This window comes from Nelumbo lutea, chromosome 3 (genome assembly GCF_056320005.1).
Source record: "Nelumbo lutea isolate HS-2025 chromosome 3, American lotus-T2T, whole genome shotgun sequence".
Lineage (NCBI taxonomy): Eukaryota > Viridiplantae > Streptophyta > Magnoliopsida > Proteales > Nelumbonaceae > Nelumbo > Nelumbo lutea.
In genome coordinates, this window is record NC_142686.1 from 11,271,394 (window position 1) to 11,289,986 (window position 18,593).

General features: G+C 35.6%; 1 protein-coding gene and 1 long non-coding RNA gene across 2 annotated transcripts; both read left to right on the plus strand.

Moving 5' to 3' along the window:
• Positions 1–8,090: 8,090 nt before the first annotated feature.
• LOC148862925 (uncharacterized) lies at positions 8,091–11,351 on the plus strand. The gene is made up of 2 exons (XR_016110425.1): positions 8,091–9,350; positions 9,484–11,351. It is a non-coding gene; the product is annotated as an uncharacterized LOC148862925 (long non-coding RNA).
• A 1,239-nt stretch (positions 11,352–12,590) lies between these two features.
• Positions 12,591–18,100, plus strand: LOC148862926 (RNA-binding (RRM/RBD/RNP motifs) family protein). The gene is made up of 4 exons (XM_088980057.1): positions 12,591–13,499; positions 15,851–16,058; positions 17,142–17,600; positions 17,682–18,100. The coding sequence occupies exons 1-4, from the start codon at positions 12,914–12,916 to the stop codon at positions 17,767–17,769; spliced, it is 1,341 nt and encodes a 446-aa protein (XP_088836183.1). The 5' UTR covers positions 12,591–12,913; the 3' UTR covers positions 17,770–18,100.
• The last annotated feature ends 493 nt before the right edge of the window (positions 18,101–18,593 follow it).

Below are 18,593 nucleotides of genomic sequence, written 5' to 3' on the forward strand. Positions count from 1 at the left end.
ACAACTAAAGATGAAAAAACATTATCCAAAATTACTATTTTATAAAATAATAGAATAATGATTTCTCATATCCACATTTATATCAAAAAGTTGTTTTTAATGTCAACAAACTTTCATAAATAAAAATATTAATTATAGAATAATTATTTTACTACTTAAAGTTTGTAAATTTGAACATGATATGTATCTTAAAATTTTTATAAATTATTAATTAGTATTTTAATTTACATTAAATAGCAACATATATTATTATTTACTAAAAAATAAAAAATATTATTTATAAAATACTTGAGAATATAATATAAATTGAATTTTTCAAATCCGCTCATTTACTTTCACATAAAAATGATTTTTTATTTCATAAAATTTATATAAATAAAAATATTAATAATAGAATAGTTAGTTTAGTAATTAAAAACTATGAATTTTAATATGATGTCTAATATATTTGATTTATTTTAAGATTATATGTTTTATAAATTATTAATCGAAATTTTAATTAATTTTATAATAACATGTTTATTGTTTATAAAAATAAAAATATTGTTTACAAAACATTTGAAAATTAATTTTACTTGACTTTTTGTTAATGTTAAAAACTAAAAATAGTAAAACAGGAAATAATTGATATAATATTTCACATATAATATTTGCATATGTTTTATGCCTTCAACTTCAATAGAAAATAGTATAATAATAGCTTTTTTTTGCATATATTAATTTGAAAAAATAAATATAATATGTTCTATCACTCTTGATTGATAGATTATTAACAAAATTATATGACTTTTAGGTATCCCGTTATAATAATTGTAAAAATATATTTACATATATCATTAAAATATATATTTGCTTTGTATCTCTACATCGATTATGGTTATTTTGACCTTAAATATAATGTTATTAAATATACTGGTGGAATTTATATGCATTTCCTAGCGTATCCAAGCGTTTCTATAATTTTTTTGTTTGTATTCATATATTTTCAAGACATATCCATATCCATATCCGTATCTAAGTGATTCAATACGATACTCAACAATATATATATATATATTAATACATACAAGCGAAAAATAGATTCACACAAGATGCTAGAATATTCATTTTGAAATTAAAACCACTTAAAAGCTTTTCTTTGTGTCAATCGATTGGAAAGATCAGGACTATGAGGAAAGCTATAGTTACCTAATGCCAAATATAAAATGATGGATGGAACCCCTTCCCTGTATCCCAGCTGCCATGTGTGTCTCTTTCGAGGCTCTTGACATTAACCTCTGGTATTCTGGAAGGTAGGTTAACTTGAACAATCTAAACAATCAAATCAAAGGAAAGAGGTAACCAGTAATGAGTGAAGATAAAAAAAAAAAAAAAAAAAAAAAAAATTCAAAGAGGAGGATGGCCTGCGGTTTTGACTGGTGTGACTGTTACTTTGAGTTCATTCCATTTCACAACCATTAAAAAAAAAGAGCTCTGAGCATAGATGGGTCCTATCCTTAATTTTATTGCATGAAGTATTCAATGAACAGAAGCAGCACCCTATTAACACTCTGGTACACACTCGTATGTAATTTTTGACAGCACAGCTAGAAAAGAAGAGTTACATCTGTCTAGTTGCGACTTTTGGAACTGTGAATCCTGTAGGTGAGAGGAGACGCATTGAATGATCCCCGCCCCTTACCTTTTAACGTGGCATATTAATCTGCTCTGAGACCAACTGTTTTCATTGCTAGTGACTGTTTGTATTTGGTTTGGTTCATTGAATGGGGATATATATAAAACTTTTTAGTAATTAACTAGCAACTGCTCGCACAAACCCTACCATCTTTTTTTCCCTGTATTAGTTCTGTTTGCTTAACGAACTGGGGTGGGGAAGCCGTTCAAGCTGGTAGGCACCGACATCGCCCATGTAGTTCAGGGCTTAAAAGCTAGAGTCCTACCATCTTGGTTTAGCGTGAGGCGGTGAGGAAAAACAAAACATTCTCTTATCCCTTCACTGTTTTTTCAAACCTTGACCTGCCTGTTTCCTGCTTTTTACTGTCTAAGTCTTTTAATTAATTGGTCTGGGCCTGGGCGGGGCCTTATTTTCTTTCTAACCATAACTAAACCTATGGCCCAGCTCAATCATGATGACGTATGAATTACGCTACTGACTTTGTGTTACCACCTGGGCAATGCTAGGGTTGCCTGGATTCCATTTGTGTATGCTACGATGGCAGAAACATTAAGGCCCGTTTGGTTTGTGGGAATGGCAGAAACACCCCTGTTTGTTTTGTGAAAATAGGGGTCTGGAATCATAATCAGAGTTGGTTATTCTAATTTTAATTGTTTGATTGGGCAGTATCAGAATTCTATTCCTATTCCTGCTGGAATGGCATTCCCCCATTTGAGGGAATGGCCATTCCCTGCCTCTCCTTTGAAAATGAAAATCATGTTCATTCTCGCTCATTGTCATTCCCATTTCCGTTCCTATCTGAACTAAACAGATTATGGGAATAGGCCATTCTGATACCAGTTGTAAACCAAACAAACCCTAAGAATTAAAAAAGAAAATCAAAAAATGATTTTTAAAAAATAATCCATTATACAGGTTAAACACTAAATCTACAATAAATCTAAAAAGCATCCAATCAAGTTAAAACACTGGATCGCATTATTTGATTATTTTTCCATTGATTTATGTTTTTGACTTTAATATGGTTGAAATTTGAAAATATCACCCATAGGATCTTACTTTATCATTGATTTAATTTTTTTACTTCATTTTACAATTTCTATATTATAATTTTGTAAGTCAGCATCTAGATCTGAAGTCATTTTTGCATCTCAATACCCTAATAATGCCTTTTCAGCTGTGCATGCTTATTATTAATTATTTATTGTTACTTGCAAAACCCTAATCCTTGCTACGATCAATAATCTCCTCCAGTAGAATCAACAAGCTTTGGCTGTTTGGGCTGTTTTTCAACTTCTTGCACATGATACATTATGTAACCTAGTTCCTTACTTTTTTACCCCACACCATCATATATAATTTATTATGCACGGGAAGCTCACAAACAATCCAAAATGTTTGGAGTCCGGAACTATTACCCACAAAGATACCATAACCATACATCAGGAACATTTCTCTACCAATGACAGCATCCAAAGTATCAGAGATGTTCCTTAAGCTGTGTTTGGTTGCAATGCAAATAAATTTGCATTGTTGCGAAATCATGGCGGTGCAAATGATTTGAGTGTAAATTTTGATATATTTTTGTTTTAAATTTAAATTTATTTTATTTGACTATAGTACAAATAAAGTAAATTTATATACTAAACAGAATAAAATAAAAACTCAAAACAAAATTAAACAAGAATTTACATTGTTTTTCATTTGCACTCCCATGCATTTATACTAGTACAAATAAAACTGCACTGCAACCAAACAGAGCTTTATGTATAACTACAGTGCCTTGTGGGTAAGTGTAGGAACTAGGAAGCATTCTTGTGAATAGTGGATTCAAGTACCGCTGTTTTTTCCAAATTTCCAAAACAGCTGAAAGTTTTCCACATTAGAACACTTTCTTAATCGAAAACCCAAATTAGGTTTGTTTAATTTGCATAAAAACAAGCCTAAAAAGGGCCTTAGATTAATAGTAATAATAATTATTATTATAGTAAGCTAACTAATATATATATTAAATAAAAACCATGATACCAAAGGATAAATTTAAGATTGTCAAAGTCAGACATTATTAAAGCAATTAAAAAAAGAAATCAAAGGGTACTTTAAAACCAAAGTGTATATATGCGGCTAATGATGTGAGAGAAACCGTGTATGTACGAGAATTAACGTAGCTATTCAACAATCTTAGCCAAACATATGGGGAAGGGGGATCAACTGAATAAGTTCGTAAGTTAAAACCAAAATCTATGTGACATTAAGCCATTAATAGTGGACAACATAAAAAAAAAAACACATTTAGAGACCCCCTACAACTAAGGCTAACTTTGATATATTTCTTTTAAATTTATTTATAAATAATAAAAAAAAACAAAGGCCGAAGCATCGGGGTGGCAAGAGATAGCAGTTATTCCAACAGGGCATCTACAGTTAAGAACCTAAAGTTGAAAGCTTAAAAAGAAACTACAGTGTTTCTTGGTGCATTAGGTTGACAATTGAAGACACATGGCTCATTGCAAGTGCAAAATTTCGACTGTCCATCGACAGCCTGTGCTGCCTAGCTATTTCAAAATACGAACATGGGAATCATTAAAATATTTGTTTGTTGAAAGATTATTATTCATATATTCCACTACATGATACTTTAGGGGATGTTTGGAATCGTCGCTGTTTAAAAAAAAAATGGTGTCATATCAGTTTTACATAGGTGTTTCAATAAATGCCTATATATTTTATTGTTTGGTTCAGGTGTTTATTGAAAAATCGAGTATGTTTCGTAAATTGGGACCTCACCAATGCATAAAATGTTAAATTTGGCATTTCATGCATCGATAAATCATTTTCTTCAACAGTTGACTGATTGGCGATTACGTATATCCTATGTGGTGCTTACCTATCAGCACATACATGAAAAACGGTGATGAAAATCACCTTACCAAACAGCATAATGTTGCTCATTGCCTATGTGGCAGAAACACTCCCAAACAAAATTAAATCATTTTTTTTTTGTGAAAAATGGGTATTAAAAGTATGAAAGTTTTTTCTTGAAAATCAGTCCCAATAAACGCCTTAATTTAAGTCCACACAGCCGTGTCATATGTTACTGTTGAACAAACATAAAAAATAAATAAATAGAATTGTTCTGAATGACTTGTGGGGTAGGCCTACCTTCATACTACCATAGCTCACGTTAACAAAAATCTACACTTCATTCACCAGTACCGTGAGGCATTCAGATGCAGATGCAACTATCCAGTCTATCCTAATACATAAGAAGTATTGACTCATGGTTTTAATAAACGCTTTGGAAGCGACCAGCAACCAACAAAATACGAAAAAAAAAACAAAAACAACAACGGATACTTGTTGTCTTTTTGTCTATTGCAGAGGAATCAGGAAACCGAAGCCCATTATTCCTGGCTTAGGTCGTGGGCAGGGCCTTTTTGTCAAAATTTCCTACCAAGCTTCAACAAAATAGAAATTGCTGGCTAAATCCTAAATTTAGTGATGGTCATGAACAGGGCCCAGCCCGGGTTTAGCACTTGTGTTAAGGGCTTTAGCCTGCGCCCAGGCCCAATTAGGCACGGGTCAGGCTGGGCCTAATTCCAGGCCTAAGAATTTGTGATTCAATTTGAATGTTAAATGCGCGATTTATTTAAGTTACGAAGATGAAAAGATGTTAAAACGCCTTTGAGATTTTGATTTTTTTTTATTTTAAAATTTTAGATGCCTTTATATAATGTATGCGTTTTGGATAAGAATTCCACTTAAACAAATATAAAATGCACTCCGATCCATTGGAACAACTAGGGTTGTTTCAAATTTGTTGGGCTGTATTTGGTTTGAAGGAAAAAGGTAGGAAAAAGAAAGGAGGGGTAGGAAAACCTATACATGACCCTCCCTTTCCCTACCTTTTCTTTCAAACCAAATACAGCCAAGGTTTGCTGCATATGTGGCCCATAGTTTCCAGGTCCATGGTTCAATTCTATTCAAATCGTGCTTCCTATATTGATTAGCCAATGTGAGTACCCATAGTGAACTCAGTGTTAATTTGTGACATTTCTAAACAATAAGATTTTAAATTTACAACATCCATTTATTATTATCATTTGGATATTTATGTATGTATAATTAACAAGTATATAGAAAAAAGAAAAATCTATAGTATGGAAAAGTTTTGACCAATTAAAGCACCCCCATAAATTTTGATCAATACCATCTGATCGGTCACCTCTACTATGGTACTTATTGATTGGTTATAAGATGTTTTGGTATCATGTCTTTCCTGCATCATAGCCAAAACCATATAAAAATAATAAAGCACAGAAAATATATAGTTATACATATAGAATATAATGTATTTAAAGATACAGACATTCATGGATGCCCCGCATACACGGATACATTTTTTTATGATGATGATGATAATGGTAAATAATTTGTTTTCAAAAATTTTTACATTTTTTTATATTATTTGTAAGTTTATTTTTTTTCGTTCTTTATTATTATTTAATTATGACATCAAGGATTGACACATTTAATCAAGAGTTTGAAATGTTGAGAGTTGCAACCAAATGGGAAAACAACTCCATTTTGGATTAGGTTTAAATTTGTATTTTATTTATATCATCAATAAAAATAACTATTCTTTGTTACATTTATTTTTCTTTAATATGGTTAATTAATATAATATTCAATGAAAGAATGGAGATAATGCTCTAAATATAAGACTTAATGAGAGGGAATTAAATACAGAGATAAATGGTTATTCAAATTATATTATTGGCCTTACAATTAAAGAGAATGACTAAACTAAAAAATTAGGATATTTTAGTCAAACAAAAGTTTCACACTTATTCACACTTTTAATAATAATAAGTATATAATATAGATATAAGGATTATTAAAAAAACCAAACCTTAAATGTTAGAATAAAAATATTGTAATTTGTACCACATCACCCTGCATTAGATTCAGGGGTCTGACCTGAACTAGTATCATCATCTAATAATGGGTTGATGGGTTAAAAACACTGTTCAACTGCATTTTCAATTTTCTTTTGTGCTCTTTTTGTTTGGCATTTAACGATACAGAGTATGATGCAGTTTTGTGAGCGTTTGGTTTATAATAACATGAAAATAATTGTAAACTCGACTGCATTTTTGGAAATATATGGCGGTGTGCCTTGGCTCTGTTTTGATTTAGACAACTGGATTTATCGGAAAGATCCAAAAATACAGTTTCAGTTCTCGAACCAACCAGCATTTGATTTTTATCGAGAAACAGAGTTCACAAGTAAATAGCGTTTATCAAATTTGGTGATTTCAACATGAACACCCAAACCAAAATCTAATTAATTCACAAGTTACAACTTCAATAACAGAAGAACCATCGTGAGTTTTAGCAGCCTTCTGTGACAGATTGAAATTGATCAACGACTCTAGTTGCAATCTAAATGAATCATTACGATTGGTGTTGACTGTAGAATGAAATTCTCAGAAACTCACTCAGTCCTTCTTGCTGCAATCACTGGATTTTGTTCTCCTTTTTCTTGCATTTTCTCTCTGCAAAAGCAGAGTTCAGTTGTTGAAGAAGAGAGATTTCAATTGTTCACTTGTTGGGAGATTCTAATATTTACGGTCTTGATTTCTTCCAAAAAAATCAGAGGAATGACTATGAAACCCTTACCTTTCAGGAAATCAGAGGAAATTGACGTAGAAGCCACATGTGTAGCAAGGAGTCATTGATCGTTGGTTCGATTTGCGGGTTTGGAGATTGCCAATGGAAAATAATTGAGACCGGATTTCGCCATTATAGTTGCTTTTCCGGTGGAGTTCTTCGAGGTGGTCAAGTGTACAAACCCCAAGTCTTGTTTACATTGATAAGAAAGTGTAAAAGTTTACTTCGATAAAATCAAAATAAACTTTTACGCTTATATCGATAAATATTCCGACATATCCACAAATTTACATTGATTTTCGAAGCATATTTAAGCCATAAACAAACAGTGGGAAAATTGGACTAGTAAATATTTACATCGAACCGGCATTTGCATCGTAAACAAACGCAGCCTAAAGAAAAACAGAGTGGACTAACAAAGTATATTGACAGAAATCTGCCGTGGCAATAGCTTCGTTAAAGTTGTCGGTAATAGCTGGTCACAGCAGTCAATAGAAATGAGAGAATAAAAAGGGAAAATAAGGAGAGAAGGAAGAGAATAAAAAGAAGAAGAAGAAGAGTTTGACGTCGAGATACAGATTGCTTGTTCTGTTGAATGATTTTAGATGACACCAGTTGATAGTTTTTTTTCTGCTGTCAGTGGATTTTACATTTGACTTCACGAACACCGGTTGATTTCTTACCGTCAGCAATAAATTTTACGGTTGATTTCACGAACATTGGTTTGCAATTAGATCGCCGGTGAGCTTCTGGACTATGGCTTGGTGGAGATAGAGAAGAAGAAAAGTTTGACGTTGAGATACAAATTCATTGAAACCCCATTAACAAACATATAATAGACCACTCTATTTCAATTTTCTCTTTAATTTATTTTAACTTGTACCGGTGAAAAAATATTATCAACAGGCTGCTGCAATGAAAAAAAGCATCATCACTTGGGCCTAAAGGGAATTACCCTGATCCAGATCTGATGGTATAAAGTTGCAAGTGTCGCTCCAATAAAGGGTCCCGCCCAAAAGAACCATTACAGAAACAACAAGAATTTTAATTAATAAAGCAGTAAACAGCTTCTTACGTGGTCATGCCAATAGATGATAGCAAGCAGCACTCAGACTCCTAGCATGGGCCTTGTCGAAATGAAAAGGAGAGGAAAACTCGGGTTTTTTTTTTTTTTTGTCTTTTTGAACCGAATACTTTCAGACTTTCAGTTGATGGCCAAAGTTCCGTTAAATTATCTTTTACTTGCTGTTTCTGGTCGGTGGATTCACGCATTCCGTGAACTTGTAGGTTCACAGAACGTGGACTCGAACAGAAGATATACCGAGAGCGCGTTCTGTGGACCCGTGGGTGCACTGTCCGAGTGCACCCTCCAATGAGAGTCGACCACGTCGGTTGGGTGAAAAGAAACTAACGTTAACGCTCACATGGCCATTAACTGAAGTCACCGGTTGAACCGAATACAATCGAGTTCTCTCATTTGGCACGATCGCAGAGAGATGCAAGAGATAAACCGCCCGTCACCTCCGCGTCGAATTCCGGCGGATTTCCTGATTTCTTCTTCTTCAGCATCGCCATTCTACTACTCTGGCTTTTCCGGCCCTCGGATTCTAAATTCCATATGTGTTTTACCGCCAGCTCCTTGCCGTTCCCCAAAATCACCTTATAAACGTTCCCAGACCCTCCCTTCCCAATCAAATCCTTTTTTATCGAATTCACTATATCTTTTCGCTGAAACTCAACACACGAAACGATTTTACGTTAAGAGTCTTTTGACAACCACGGTCTTGTTCATCATTTCGTCTCTTGCTTTTTATGAAAATGAAAAACCCAAGCAATGTTATCAACACAGCAATTCCCGCTACTAAGCAAAATACAAGTGTAAGAAGCCCCACTGAACTGCCAGAATCTGACGAACAAGGACCAAAGCAGCCATTGTTCGGACCACAGAGTCCGGGACCACCAGCGGAGCTGCCATCATAACCTTCCAGCGCAAGAGATTGCGGTATGCATTCCGTTAACCCGACTGGAATGTTTCTGGTCAATCGATTGGCATATAACTCAAGCTGCGTGAGATTTTTAAGATTCACAATATCGGCGGGAATATTACTGATTAAATCATTGCTAGAGAGTTCTAGGTTTGTGAGCAGTACGAGATTCCCAATACCTATTGGAATTTGTCCTTGGAGATTGCAATTCGAGAGATAGAGCCAATGCAGCTTCCGGAGCTTCAGAACCTCCAATGAGAAAGGACTCGCATCGTATTGATTGTCTCCGAGACTCAAGAAGGCGAGATTGGTCAGGTTTTCTAGTGATTTCCATGGAAAAGGACCCGAAAATCCACTGGCATTTAGACTGAGGAGCTCTAATTTGCTGAGAGATCGGGCACCCTTCCGGAGAAAAGATTGAAACCGATATCCAAATGCTGTAGTCTAGTGCAATTGTTCAAATCCTGTGTAATGGGTCCGTGGAGGAAATTGTTTCCAAGGTAGAGTGGAAGGACTCCAACCAAACGCTGATTGGGCAAATTAATTTCCGTCACGGATCCATCGGAACCGCATAAAACTCCGGTGAAGTTGCAGGATGCATTTCCCGCTGTCCAGGAATGGAAAGCATGTGTATCAGAAAAATGAAGAGTGGATTTGAATTTGAGTAGGATATCAAATTGGGCGTCTCGATGCGCCTTCTTCAATGGGCGACTTCCTGGAAGTTGAGCGAAGATTCGGACACTCTCGCCGCCGGTAGGTTTCGAGTGGACGGACGCTGGTGTAGGTTGAGCTCGCTGGTGTGTGGGGTAGGGTTCGATAGAGAGGAAACAGAAAATGGGAGAGAGGGTTACATGTACATATTTTTTGGGTAAATTAACCCTCCTATAGGGTCTGTGACAAAGACCTATACTTTGTTTTGCGACAAGACCCCTTACTATGATCGTGAGACAAAACTCCCTTCCGTCAAAAAAAGCTGTTGTAATATATTTTTTTTTAATTCTCGTACTACCCTTATAATAACTATTCTGAATGAAAAAAATTATATTCATCTTAGCAGATATAAACATAGCTCGAAGTTTCGAACTGTGTCCTGTAGGACAATAAGCATACGACCAGTCCCCATATCAAAATCTAACTCAGTTTCGTCGAAGCACCTCTTTCTCAAGAGGCCAATATAATATCAAAGAATTGCGTCACTTCAGGCCGCCGTAGGAGCAACCGAACTGAAACTTTCACTTCTCCGAGCTGTGTTCTTCCACTAAACAGAGAAAATGTCGAAAAGGGTAGATGGGGTCGTCGTGTGGCTGGAACTTTCACTTCTCCGTCCCCCACTTCATAACTGGCTTAACATAAATAAAAGAAAGAACAATTAAACAAAACTACTCACTTACATCCCAGATACGTAGCTTGGAGTAGTTGATGACATAGTAAGCCATGGCAAACTGGATGTAGTTCTCAGGAGGGTAGATGGGCTCGTTTTCTCGGACGATGCAACCTTGAGACGTCAAGATCTGACGGTGTTCTTCGGGGACATCGGGCAAGATGGCCATTACCAGAGGGTACGCACTCTTGACCTTGCGCAGACCCTTGACTAATCCAACAACTCCCTTCACGTAATCACCATTACCGACGAGGAACGTCACGTAGGCCCTCTTGGAGTATCCCCTGTTGGGGGTCGCGACCTTGCCGCCGGTGCCTGTGAATGCATCCACCGGCACTCATGGAGCCATGCTTAATTTCAAGTTCGGCGATTAAGGGTTGGAGTTGGAGGAGAAGAAGACTAGGAAAACTGTTAACAATGTCCTGACTCCTGAGACTGAGGTGAGGAATGTTGGGAAAGTAAAGCCAGCAATGGCTCCCCTATACTCGCCTTTTGTTCCTGAGCTCTACAATGGCTCCCCTATACTCTCTTAAATAAGCCTGTCTAAATTCATGCCAAATGTAACCCAAATGAAGTTTCTGGGCTTTTACGAATTTTCGAATGTTATTATTGAATGGACGTGGAACGAATGGGAATGGGGTGCAGCCGATCGTCAATCTAGCCTCTTATCATTTGAATAAATGGACAAGACTACAGATAATATTTCCTCCGTCCTATCATTTGGGAGAGTTGGGAGAGAGAAAGAATGAGAGAGGACGGTAAGGGAGGGAAAAAAAAAAAGAGAAGAAAGGGAAAATATAAGGTTAAATAGGTTTTAAAAGAAAAAGGTTTTGTAGGATATTTTAGTAATTTAACGCATTACGGTTAAGGGGTCTTTTATCTCACGGAGACCCCATGGTACGGGGGACTTTGTAATTTATCCTATCTTTTAAATTCATTTTGTATCCGGTTCGTCACCGATGTACCGAAGTTTTTGGAGCTTGTTTTTCAAGATAAAATCCATCTGGTAAAGGGATGTCCTCATGTACCGTGGACCATCAGGTTATTATTGAAAACGATATTGCATGGGAAAGATGGGATTCCTGATTTTTAGCCTTTTTTTCTTTTTTTAACTTTTGCCGGATGCAGACCATTCCAGTTTTTTGTCTTCCAAATGAAAATAGGTTAAATTTTAGTCTTTCAAAAAAAACTTCGAAAATATTTGCCACCAAACATAATCGTATTTAGTCCTGTTCATGGCCGGGTAACCCAACATGTTATCTTTCGAGTTTGGATAAAAACTTTAGGTCCGTGGGTTTGGATTCGGGTTTTAAATATCAAGTCCGATCATTTTTTAGGTTGGGCTCGGGTTTTTTTAAATAAGTTCATCCCGATACTATTACATATAATAAAAAACATTTATATTATATATAATATATATTTGTTTTTTAAATTATTAATAAATATTAATTTATTATTAGGAAATACAAATTATTTTATTAAATTATAAAATTATTATTAAATTAATATAATACTAATTTATAAAAATACACTTAAAATAAGACATTTTGTGTACATATTAAACTTTGAGTTTGGATTCAGGCTTTGAACTTTATATAAGGGCCAGGTTCCAGTTGAAGAGCTAAACCTGATGGCCGAGTTGGACTCAGACCTCCACATTTTTTATTGATAAAGAAACAAAAGTCTGGTCCAAGCCCAGCCCCATCCATGAACAGGTATACTCGTGTTTAAATTTGTTTGTGATGGCATTTAATTAGGTGGCTTTACCTTCTTTTTGAGTTTTGTAGCTTTATTAGACAGTATTGCATGGATTCATTAGCACGAGTTGTGACAGACATGTATGTTTAATGCAGCTTAATAATTGTTTTCAGGCCTGGAACTTATGAGATGAGATCTGCTCGTAGGCGCCTCACACGCACATTCTTATAGAAATATATTCCGTACTTGTTAATTATTATTCACGAGAGATGTTTTTAATGTAAAGTGGATGTAACTGTGAGGCGTCCATTTGTGAGGAGCGGATCCCGTCTCGGAAATTTTAGCCCCGTCTTGGCTCTGTGGCAACTGGCAACTGACAAGCCCGTTCCTCTTGATTCATTCTTAAGTAAATGTTCTAGATACGATTCAGACGCGTCACCCGTTAGTGGTCGAACTAATTGAACCCCACTCAGCGAGTCCTGATGATAAGTATGCGGTGGCATGAGAAGAGTAGAAGAGGTATTAGTTAGTAGGTCGATCGAAGACACAAGCCGCGAACGAAATCGAGGGATGATGGTGTTAAGCTTGGGAGCCCCTCGACTTTCCTGCAATTCTTCTTCTATTCTTCTCACAATTCCTCATAATCTCACCATTTCATCTCTTTCCAGCAAAAGCTACAAAACACACTCACCTACTCTCCTTTTGAATGTTAATTCCAACAGTTTGGTCTCACAGGTTCGTAAAGAAGGCGGTCCTTTTCTTGATCAGCAAGGAGCTCGTTTCTCCGTTTTTGCCACGAAGAAACGTAACAAAAGCACTAACACGCTCTTGGATATGGGCGGTTATGATGATGACGATATTGGGGATGAGGAAGACGATGATGAGATGTTTGTACCTTTTGCTAACATGAAAAAGTGGCTGCAGGATAAGCCATCTGGGTTTGGTGAAGGCAAAGTCTATGATACTTCAATTGAGGATAAGCTGCTTGAAGAAATGGAGCAGAGTAGAAACGCACAGCTTGCCAATATCAATAATCTTAAAAACAACCCTCCAAATGTCAACTCCAAGAAGGAGAAGCAAGTGAGAGGTTAGAAGTGATTTGACTTATTGTTTGTCTCTCTAGTTTCTTTTTTCTTTGGATGAATCTCACTAGTTTGTTTCTCTTGTATTCATTTTATACTCCTTTTTGAAGTTCGCAACTTTTTTATCGTACCCATCATTTCTTCTATATATCATACCAATTCGACTTACTGTAGTGCTATTAGATTGGTATTTGATAATTGATGTGAATTCGTGAGACTACGTAAATATATCTTTCAACTTACTACACCAGCTGGAGAAGCAAAGTCTGATATTTATTTGTTTCCTCAAGATACTTTTGGGATTCTGTTGCTATGACATCACTTAAAAGAGCTTGTATCTCTCTTTTTATTTTGATATGTTATTTTTGATAGATGGACTTCCCAATCTCCAACTTACATATCAGACCCATATTTAAAGAAGCAGATGAACTACTATTCTTACATGGACAAACCATTTTTTCTGTCCCGAATAGTTCCGGAGACCATGCTCTTACAGGAGCTGGTTAACAACAAACCCCCTATAAGAATAACTTGAAGCTGGTTATACTGTTTTGACCAACAAGGCTTAGATTCTCCATGGTCATTCCCGACCTGCAAGATACTGCACATGTTAATCCAAGCATGTAAACTGGATTCAGTAAAAACTTTGCAACTTCTGTTGTTTAGAATTATATATCAGATCTAAGACGAGAAATGGGGATGTCCCCATATCCTGAGATACAGGACATGAATACGGGTACAGTGTTCCATTTTATATGCTTAAATGGTGCTCTTGTATCTAGTGTTCTAAGCTAAACATCATTTCTCAATAGTTATTTTTGTCAGGTCTAATTAAATAGACTATATAAATTCTTTATAGTAGGATGCGTTAAGTTATACCATTTCACTTGTTCTAAAAGACTTGAATGTTATAAAAAAATAAATGTGATTGATAAAAAAAATAAGAGTTAAATTTTATGAATTATATTCTCTAGAAATGTCCATGTTGTCATACAAGGTACATTTTGCATCCATCTAAGAATGTACCGGGATCTAGGTATCCATGGAACCATAACAGGTGTCCTGGAAACATTTTTATACGTGAAAAGAATGAAGTGAATATTGTCATTATGAGTTCTACACGACAATAGATTTCTAAAGGTGCCAGCTAGCCTGCTTGTAAAGTCTCTAGTTGGTTGTAGCAGAGACCTGGGATCAAGTCCCACCTTCACCTTGGTTTTGGTGGGGGGGGGTGTCTAGGGGATGGCCACCGCCTATTGTGTAGCCCATTAAACCCCCACCCACCCAAAAAAATAATAATAATAATAAATAAAAAGAAAAAGAAATACAATAGATTTCTTAATGTCACCTGAAATTTCACTAAGGAAGGAGTGCAGTAGTTTATGCTGTCCCTTAGGCACATTTTTACACTTCAAGGTAATGTTGAATGCTTTTGATTTTTGTTACATAATCCTTCATGATATATATATACTATTGTAAATAACAGGTGCACAGGTGAAGTAGTGAACCCCATATCTAGAAAAATATTTGCAATAGAAATAATACCCCCTCACTTCTGTTAGATAAATGTTGTCACATCTTACTCAAAGCTCAAATGCATTATAACCCACAAAATATTTTGTTTTAGCCTTTACTGGTGTATGTTGCAAGCAGGTACACTGTGCTGCTTGCTTAAAATGAAGATTATTTAGTCCTGGTGGAAATGGGCCTTTTGGTCTCCAAGGGAACCATCTTTATTTAGTATCACACACATACACAGATTTTGTGTCAATTAGGGAGCTTCCTGACACAACCTACCTTATTTCTTCTACTACGTGAATGGACGATGTGGCCAGTGTGTATCCATTGGATGCAGACTCTCTGGATTGGCTATACGTTCAATTCACTACTCCACATTAGTCCTATACATCTATTCCCCACCTTGTATTGGCATGTTATCAACTGATATTAGTTGTCCAGAGTTTCAAATTTTCTAAAAGTTGTCAACAACGATGAGCTTATTCTCAACCTTTCTTAGACACATGGCAAAGATTTTTTGGTTAGAAGTTGTTCCACTAAAAGGGTTGTGAGAGGAATGTGTGGGCATCTCTGGGCTTTTGCATTTCTTTTCACATGGAGGATTCCTGGGTTGTATAAACTTGTTTACTTAACAACCCAACCAGGATCTTTAAAAATTCATATTTATTTATTTGAAAAGACTTGCCCTTTCTAAATATGGAATAGACCATACAAACATGCTGGCACGTTTGACTTGTTAGGATCACCGTGTCTGGGATTGTACATTGTCATTCCTTCTCACTTTCCAGAAAAAAAGAGGAAAGGTCTAATGTTACAAAATTATACTGGATATTTGCAGCACCTGAGGTTATTTCAAGTGGAGTTCAGGTTCGTATTGGGAACCTTCCCAAGAAGAAGAACATCCATAGAGATCTGAAAGTGGCATTTAAAGAGTTTCCTGGAATAATAAACATAAACCCAGCAGTCTCTGGAAACAAAAAGACTAGGGACCCTGTTTGCAAGGGCTTTGCGTTTATTGACTTTGACACCGAGGAGGCTGCAATAAGGTATATGCTTTCTAACTTTGTCTTATATGTGAATTTCTGAAAATCATATCATATCATAAATCAATGAGGAGGCTGCAATAAGGGCTTTAAAACAAGTTTCCTTTGACAAAACTTAAAACAACCCCTACCCTACCAAAACAAAAAAAAGAAAGAAAAAGAAAAAAGATAAATTAGATAACCAATCCTTAATTGAATTGATTTCAATAGCATGAATCATGTAAGTTGTAAAATTTTTGAATCAAATCATAGGATCCAAACAAAAATTACAAAAGAAATTGTAAGATTTTTGCATAAAAGGATTCAGACGCAAGATTCAATTTGAAACCATTGAGACTCATGCTTCAGATTATGAATTGTATTGTAATGGTGAGATTTTATGCACTTCATTGACCTAGCCATGGACTGCCTAATATTTGTTGTGCATTTCTGTAAATTTTAAGAATGAATACCAAGGCTTTTTATGTTTTTTTTTTCCTTGAGATTGAAGTTCATAAGACTGGCTTTTGTGAACATATAAGAATTCCCAAAGCCATATTAACTAATGCCTTTCATACTGGATCTCTATTTTAAAGTAATGATGCTGAGTTGTCCTCCAGAAGTCTCACTCCCTTGAAATTCTCATTGTTGAACAATATATTAGTCACAACAAAATCGAGGTGAATATTAATAAAGTGAATTACCAATCATATGCCTATGGGCTTAATCCTTTTAGTATATATGAAGTTCTAGATGAAGGAAAGATATTTTCTCAAATTAACTATTCCAATCATCCCAATGATAATGGTTGTTCACGGGTTATTTTCATTGTTCTTCAACTCAAACTTTTACCTTTGTCAGTTTAGTTCTCTATGCCAATAACTAATGCCAACCTTATTCTCTGTGGAACCGACATATGTGGTTGTCTTAAAATAATGAGAAGTTTTTATTTTGTATTTTTATTGTTCTTCATAATAAAAGGTTATATCTGAGGTGAGCATCTGGATCTTGATTGTTTGATTATATGTTTGTAAGTTTTTTTTATCTGTTTGTTTATCTTTTAATTGGTATACTTGGCTAATTCTTTCCATATGTCTGTCAAGCCAGGTTTGTGAAGATATATTCAAGACAAAGTTTACTTTTTGGCAAGATTGAAAAGCAGATAACCTGTGAGATAACAAATCCACGCCACTCTTCCTATGCCCATTTTGAGCAGTCAATAGAGGAAAACTACATGCCTACATCCGAACAAACTTACCCCAGCATCAAAGAAGATCTAGATTCAGATTCTGATATAATTACAGTGAATTCGTGGGAAGACTCCTCTGGTCAGTATAATGATTTAGAGGATCAGATTATATCAGCAGACTGGGAAGAGACTGGTGAGAATGTTGAATTTGCCAACATGTGTGAGCCAAGTGAAGATGAAAGCATGCGACCAGGATCTACAACTAATTTATTATCCTCAAAGCGACAAAAAAAGGCCCAGAAAGTCCATAAGAAACAATCTGTCAAAAGAAATTCAGCCAAGCCTCCAAAATTGAATGTTCCAGGTTCTGCGAAAAGGTATTTGTTGGGTTTCTAATATCTCCTATGGTCTATGGAGGTATTATAGAAAGACTAATTTACATTTTCTTGTTGGTGCAGACTGAAGGTTAGGGAAAAAGCTGTCCTAACAGGTGTGTTCTCCAAGTATGGAGGAAATCCTTCACTGACCTCACAAGAAGTGAGGTAATTCGGTATAGTAGTGTAGATCATTTTCACAACTGTTGAGATTGAAGACCAATCCAAGGTTCCCAGGCAGCAGATTTGTTAAAATTGAGGAAAGTGTTTGAAGTTGTGTAGCTGATATTGTTTTATGAGAGCTAGGTACTTGAGGGAGGGGATGGAAAGAATAGTTTCCACTTTCCACATGTTAACCACCACCAAATTCAAATGAGATTCTTGGTGCAAATGAGTTTTGGCTTTTTGGCTCTTAAGCTGATTCAATATGTAAAAAGAAGGCCATTGTAGATGAATTGTTTTAGCTTTAAGCAAAATTAAATGATTCGTTTACATTTTGTTAAGATACAAGTATATGACTGTAAAATGGAACCATTTCATTCTGGTTCTGCACGACAATCATTGTCACAGGTAAACCAATTCCTGATTGTTAAATATTTGCTTGCTCTTACGTTTCTATGGTAAAGACAATGAAGTTCATTTCCTGAAATAATGAACTTGCTCTTGCATTTCTATGTTTGCTTGCATCAAGGTTCCAAATCAATTTTAAGAGAAGTATTGAAATGCATATTTTAGGATATATGTTAGGGAAACTCACATAAATCTTGAATGTCCAGTTCAGCTCTCCCAAAGACCCTAGGTCTCCTGTAAGCAAAAACTGTGCGTACATGGCATCCATACATCAGGAATATCTCTCATACATGCATGTAAGGAGATATTCCCAGTGTCTGCCTAAATACCCAACCTTTCAAAGAGTGTTTTAAGAGTTTTTACTTAAGGAGATCCCATGGCCACGTCATGGCTGCGGGAACCACATGGCATGACCAAAGAGCAATT